We start from the raw sequence: 6,270 nt of genomic DNA on the forward strand, positions 1-6,270 counted from the left end.
CTGTACATGCATTAGTCTATGTGATTTATCAAAATATTTCTTTAACGTCTTATATAATTTTGGAACTCTTTTTAAAAATTAGAAGTGGTCTCTTTTGGAAAATGTGATAAGGGAAGGCATCCCAAAAGAAATCTGGATTAGGTGCGTGCCCTTCCTGTGCTTCCATGAACCCTACACTAACACAGCACAGAAAGAACTCTATTCAAATTGCTTGCTTGTCTTGGTCAGCTGCACTCCAGCACCTAACATAATAACTATTTCTTGAACAAGTATGCAGACGTCATCTATAAATTCCAAGACTGACCCAGTCACGCAGTGTTCAAAATACAACAGAGACTGAGAGTTCTGAAAATGTGGAGAGATATCAGAGCAGAAACAATCTGCTCTTTCTTCCCGTCCTGTCCCAAGCAGCTTTAGAGCCTCACTTCCAAACAGCAATGCAGAGCAAAGGATGCCTCCTCCTTCCCTTATCCCCAGACTTTTACTCCGAATGACTAATTCACAGTTTCTTAGCGGCTGCCAGACCACACTCCTCAGCCAACGCCAACTGCCAAGGCCAATGCGAATACATTTTACCAGGCTGCTTCACGCAACACAGCACCTCCTTCGCCAATCTTCTCCTGTCGTTTGATTTGCAGTTCCTGGAAAGTTAATTTCTATTCAAACCTTACAGGATCTCTGCTGCTCCTATACATCAAACAGTGTATTCAATTACGAGTTAAGGAGTACCATATATAGTAACGGATGAAGACTTTTAGTGATGAGCACGCAATAACGTATAAAGATACAGAATTATAAGATTGTACACCTGAAATCTCTTTAATGTTACTAACCAATGTTGCCTCACTTTAAAAAGAGGCAATAAATTAAGAAAGGGAAACACAGAAGAGGCTGTTTACCTAAAATACGACGACAAACGCTTGCCTTTTTCCTTTTATACTCGAAAGTAATGAGGCCAAGTGCCTTACAGGTTTGGAATGGGAGTAAAAAGGAAGCTTGGAGTTGACAGGAAAAATGGTTGGGAAGTGAAAAAGTCAGAAACGGGAGATTCCACAAGCCCTAGACACAGATATAGCTCTCCCAACTCCTCTCGCCGTGGTTCGGGGGAAAGACAGCGACCACAGGCCCACCGGAGAGGGGAGGCACCGGGCAGCGCCAGGTGGACGGCGGGCAGCTCCCTGCGGGTGCCCAGTTACCGGTCAGGTCCGCGGCGCCTTTCCGCGGGGGCCCAGCCCCCGGGCTGGCCGCGGACTGTGGCCACCAATTACCTGCTAGTCTCAAGCGAAGAATAGCGCTCCGGCAAAACCTGGAGGCAGCGCTGGAAGAACCGCACGTGCCGGTCCCGCAGGAAATCCAGCCGCTCGCCTTCACAGTCCCCCACCTGCCGCTCGTCCTCCGTGGCCGCCATGCTGCTACGGAAGCGACGTCTGCCGTGACCCGGAAGCAATTGGCAGCAGCGCGAAGGAGCCTCGAGGGGCGATTCCGGGTGGAATAGCTGTACACAGCTGGAGGTCTCCCGCTGCACTTTAGGGCCCCGATTTCTTCCTAGGGAGCGCATGACCCAACCTTGTCTCCTCTAAGCCCCACGCTCTGGAAACACCTCGCAAGCCTAGTGAAATTCGGCCCACAAATCCCTCTAGTACTTTTATCCTCTTTCGATATTTGGGAGGAAATGCGATGTCAATAGTTTCAAGTTCACGTTGAGAAAATCAAGGGCCTAGGGAACGTGGGGATGGCCCCGGCCAGATAGCTCAGTTGGTTAGAACACCGTCCTGAATGAAGGGCAGAGGCTGCCGGTTTGAGCCTTGGTCAGGGCACATACAAGAACACATCAATGTTCCTGTCTCTCTCCCTTCCTCTCTCCCTAAAATCAATTCATAAATAAAAAACAAACAAAAACGTGAGGGAGGTATATATGAAAACGTGAGGGAGGAATGGCTCAGTATAAATTTTCCAACAGACTTATTGTCCGGCAGGCCAGTTTTAAGCTGAACGGATACGGAAACTGTAAAGCCAGGAGCCACGGCCAGGGCCACTATCACAGCAGCCCGGCCCATGCAGGTTCGCATTGGATTCGGACAGTCGGTAAAGAAACAAAGGAGCCAAAAACTGATGGGCCATAGTCTTTAATCCTACCTTGCACCCGGCGGGCAAGTAAGAATACACACTGGGCTCCAAAACCCAGTCACACTCAGTGCTCACAAAGCCACTGACTTATCCGAGTTTCCTAGAATCAAAGGTTTCTAGCTCACCAGCCTTCTTCTCCTCAGTTCCCCATCTCCTTCCTTATCCCAGATACAAACTCTACACAAACTGGCATCTCACTCAGCACTCCGCCATCTTGGCTGCTTCTCCTGGCCTTCTCCACGTGGCCTCCTTTAGCTGCTGGCTCTACTCTCCCCGCTCTCTCATGCTAACCTCAGGAACCAAAAGCCAAACTCCCGCTCCGTTCCCATTTTATAGTGTAGAAATCCAAACCCTTAATCCAATATACATAATAGGGAAGTCTCTAATACAAAGTCACTTCTCTGAGGCATGATAGGATTGTACCACCTTACACCAAAAAGGGTAGGAAAGGCTTAATCCCAAAACCAAGCCCCAGGCTACAAGGATTCTGCCTGCCTTTAGCCCACCCCAACACACATTAATACCACCTGGGCAACGGCCTCTTTAACAAAGTGAGCATAATACATTTTATCTGCCCAACAGAAACTAAATCTACAAATCTGTGTAGATACATGTTTATTAAGTAATTATTGACACTATAAAAGTTGAGTTGTTTATAGTTCTCTGGAATATCAGAAATCACTTAAAAATATATCTAAATAAATATATATATGTTTGCATGTGTGACTGCATTTTTCTTTTATATGTTTTATCAATTTGCAACAGTAAGTAAGCTCAACATATTTTCCAGCTACATGAGTTTCAAAAAGAGGGATTCAAGTTGATTCAGCCATGTTCCTTTTAAAACTTCATAAAGCCTGACCAGGTGGTAGCACAGTGGATAGAACGTAGGACTGGGATGCGGAGGACCCAGGTTTGAAACCCCAAGGTCCCCAGTTTGAGTGCGGGCTCATTCTGGTTTGAGCAAGGCTCACAAGCTTGAGTCCAAGGTCCCTCGCTGAGCAAGGGGTCACTTGCTCTGCTGTAGCCTCCCCCCACTCCTCAAGGCGCATATGAGAAAGCAATCAATGAACTACTAAGGTGCCGCAGAGGAATTGATGCTTCTCATCTCCCTTCCTGTCTGTCTGTCACACACACAATAAACACTTCATAAAAATTTCTTTTTTTTTTGGTGAGAGGAGGGGTGATAGTGGGGCAGAGTCCCCAATGCTCAGTAACCGAGATGCATCCAGCAACACCATCTCCAGTACAGAGCTATTTTTAGCACCTGAGGCTGAAGCACACCAAGGGAGCTATCCTCCCCTGCCTGAGGTCACACACAAAGCAATGGAGCTAGTGGCTGCAAGAGGGAAAGGAGAGAAGGCAGAGAGGGAGAAAGAAAGAAGCAGATGGTCACTTCTCCTGTGTGCCCTGATTGGTAATTGAACCTGGGACATCCATACCCTGCCCAATGCTCTAACCACTGAGCAACCAGCCAGGGCCAAGAAAATCTTGGGGGGGGGATCCACCCATCAGGCTGTAACTAGGTTTAGTGTTTGTTTTTTTCAAATCATCAATTGAGCTAATAGAAGTTCGGGTATACTTTTAATTAGTAGCCTTCTTAGAAAATGTTATTTCTTTAAAAATGTACCATGCGGGTTGGAGTTATCTTATACTTAATCCAACATTGAAAGTGCCTTGCATAATTTTAGGTACTTATTCACAGGTTTTCCTGCATGTTTTTAACAAATATCTAATTAACAAATAGCCAGGTATAAGCAGAGAGCAGTCCTTGGTACTTCCCTACAAATATGGAGGCCATAATCCTTGTCCTTCAGCTATGTCTAATCTAAAGTTTTCACTACAGTCTTACAATTAAGATCTCACTCACACACCAACACACCCAAATGTCTAAAAATGTTAAAATGGAGTCATTTGACACACATTTAACTTACTAGAATCAATTGTGCACACTCTATATTTGCTCAAACAGACATTTCTATTCAACCTGGCCCTTAAGGGGAAGCCAAATATTTCATCTGATTCTCAGCTCAACAACCAGCAATCTGATCCAGATCTGGAAGAAATATTTCTATGATAAACTCATTGAGAAATAAAATGCTCACAAAAATTAGGGGATATTTCAAAATGAATATGAAGTGATAAAAAAAAGCATTTGATTTTGTTTTATTAAACAAGAACATCAGAAAAGCAAAAGACAAGTCAAAGAAAGTTGTCAATTATGCAAATGAGATGCAAAACCAACTTTTATTTCATTGGTGAAAATGCACACTATCCAAAAGGCTTAAAGTACTGGAGTATCTGCACGGTCCCTGATCCCCTAAGTTTTGTGAGCAGTGTAATATACTTGGTAAAGAAAAGGCTTTTCATGGGTAATTTTGATCATACAAGGTTAAATGCCTTACATCATTAGCTAAGTGTAAATAGCTTGTCTCCAAAGTGTGGGAATGATAGAGCATCTATATAAGTAAATCTTATTTAGCCATTAAGTGGTGTTTCAATTATGTAGAAAGATAGGAAAATATGTGCAATGTAATAAGTGCCTACACTATAGTAACTAAAATGTACTCTATGACTGTAGCTATTTAAAAATATGTAGATATACTGTTGGGAAAGATTACTCTGGGGTAGTGGAATTATAGGTGCTTTATAACATTTTCCTTTAGTGCTTTTTCTAAATTTCTTAATAATATGCTTTAAAACCAGTATAAAGAATGTTTATTTGACACTTCTTCTATGAGCTTGCAACTGAAGACATTTATGTTTGTTCTATAGTCTTATTATAAAGGATCCATATAACAAATTCCTCATTCATTTTAGATTTAGTTAGGACTGGTTTCTTCCAAGAACCTTTCATGCCTTTTTTTTTAATTAAGAAACAAAACAAAAATAAACAAATAATCCCATGAGAATCTCATTGCCAGGTATGCTTACCTTAGATGCAGGAAACAGAAAGCTGCATTTGTGTGCAAAACAGAGCAACATGTTAGTAAGCAGCACATAAAAACTTTTACTTTTCTGTATCTTATAGCTGTCCAATTCTGTTTTTAAATTCCCTTGTCCTATCCTATATTTTATTTCTAAACTGCCTCAAATCATTTAAAAAAGTCATGGAGAACAAGTACTAGAAATAAAATGGACATTCCTGATTAAGGATGTTTTATGTTAATTCTCCTATATTGCATCAATAACTATATAATCAGAATTCAGTTTTCTTTGGAAATCACCTACTTTGAATACTAAGTGTGAAATAAGAAAAGGTTTTGACCACTATAGTAAATTTCTGAGTCTTTTGACCTAACTGTATCATTACAATTAAAGATATTCTATGATGAAAGTCATAAGATAGCCCTGGCCGGTTGGCTCAGTGGTAGAGCGTCAGCCTGGCATGCGGGAGTCCCGGGTTCGATTCCCGGCCAGGGCACACAGGAGAAGCGCCCATCTGCTTCTCCATCCCTCCCCCTCTCCTTCCTCTCTGTCTCTTTCTTCCCCTCCCTCAGCTAAGGCTCCATTGGAGCAAAAGTTGGCCTGGGCGCTGAGGATGGTTCCATGGCCTCTGCCTCAGGCGCTAGAATAGCCCTGGTTGCAACAGAGCAATTCCCCCTGGTGGGCATGCCGGGTGGATCCTGTTCGAGCGCATGCAGGAGTCTGACTGCCTCCCCGTTTCCAACTTCAGAAAAAATACAAAAAAAAAAAATCATAAGAAATGTTTCCTTTGTTTATTATGTATGTGGTAACTCTCCTATAAGATGAGAACTAAATTAAAGTTAGGAACTAAGATTTCACAATATGAAAAGTTGCGTCAAATTGTTACATTGTGCTCTTTTGTATACGAAAGTTTGGAAATTTTAAAATGAACTCTTTTGACCAAATATTTTGAGGCAAACAGCAGAAAACTGAATCAGCCAGGAAGATGTGAAAGACACAAAGATTTTATAAATGAGTGGAGCCCAGAAAGGCTGAAAGAAAATTTGAAAAAGCTAAAGGAAACCAAAAAAGATGTTACCAATAATATAAATAATAGGGTATATGTGAGGTGTGAGTTGTGAGGCATATTTTAAAAATAAATACTCTTTATATAAAAAGCATGCTTCAAACAAATACAAAATATTTATTACACAAAAATTTAGTAATTGACAAACT

The 6,270-nt window shown here is 42.1% G+C and overlaps 1 protein-coding gene across 1 annotated transcript in view; it reads right to left on the bottom strand.

Moving 5' to 3' along the window:
• The window catches only part of PGGT1B (protein geranylgeranyltransferase type I subunit beta), a 53,472-nt gene extending 52,056 nt beyond the window's left edge, over positions 1-1,416 (bottom strand). Inside the window, exon 1 of the mRNA XM_066382042.1 lies at positions 1,269-1,416. Coding sequence (XP_066238139.1) covers positions 1,269-1,408 — 140 coding nt within the window. The 5' untranslated portion in view covers positions 1,409-1,416. The remainder of the gene's footprint in view (positions 1-1,268) is intronic.
• Positions 1,417-6,270: the final 4,854 nt, after the last annotated feature.

This window comes from Saccopteryx leptura, chromosome 4 (genome assembly GCF_036850995.1).
Source record: "Saccopteryx leptura isolate mSacLep1 chromosome 4, mSacLep1_pri_phased_curated, whole genome shotgun sequence".
NCBI lineage: Eukaryota > Metazoa > Chordata > Mammalia > Chiroptera > Emballonuridae > Saccopteryx > Saccopteryx leptura.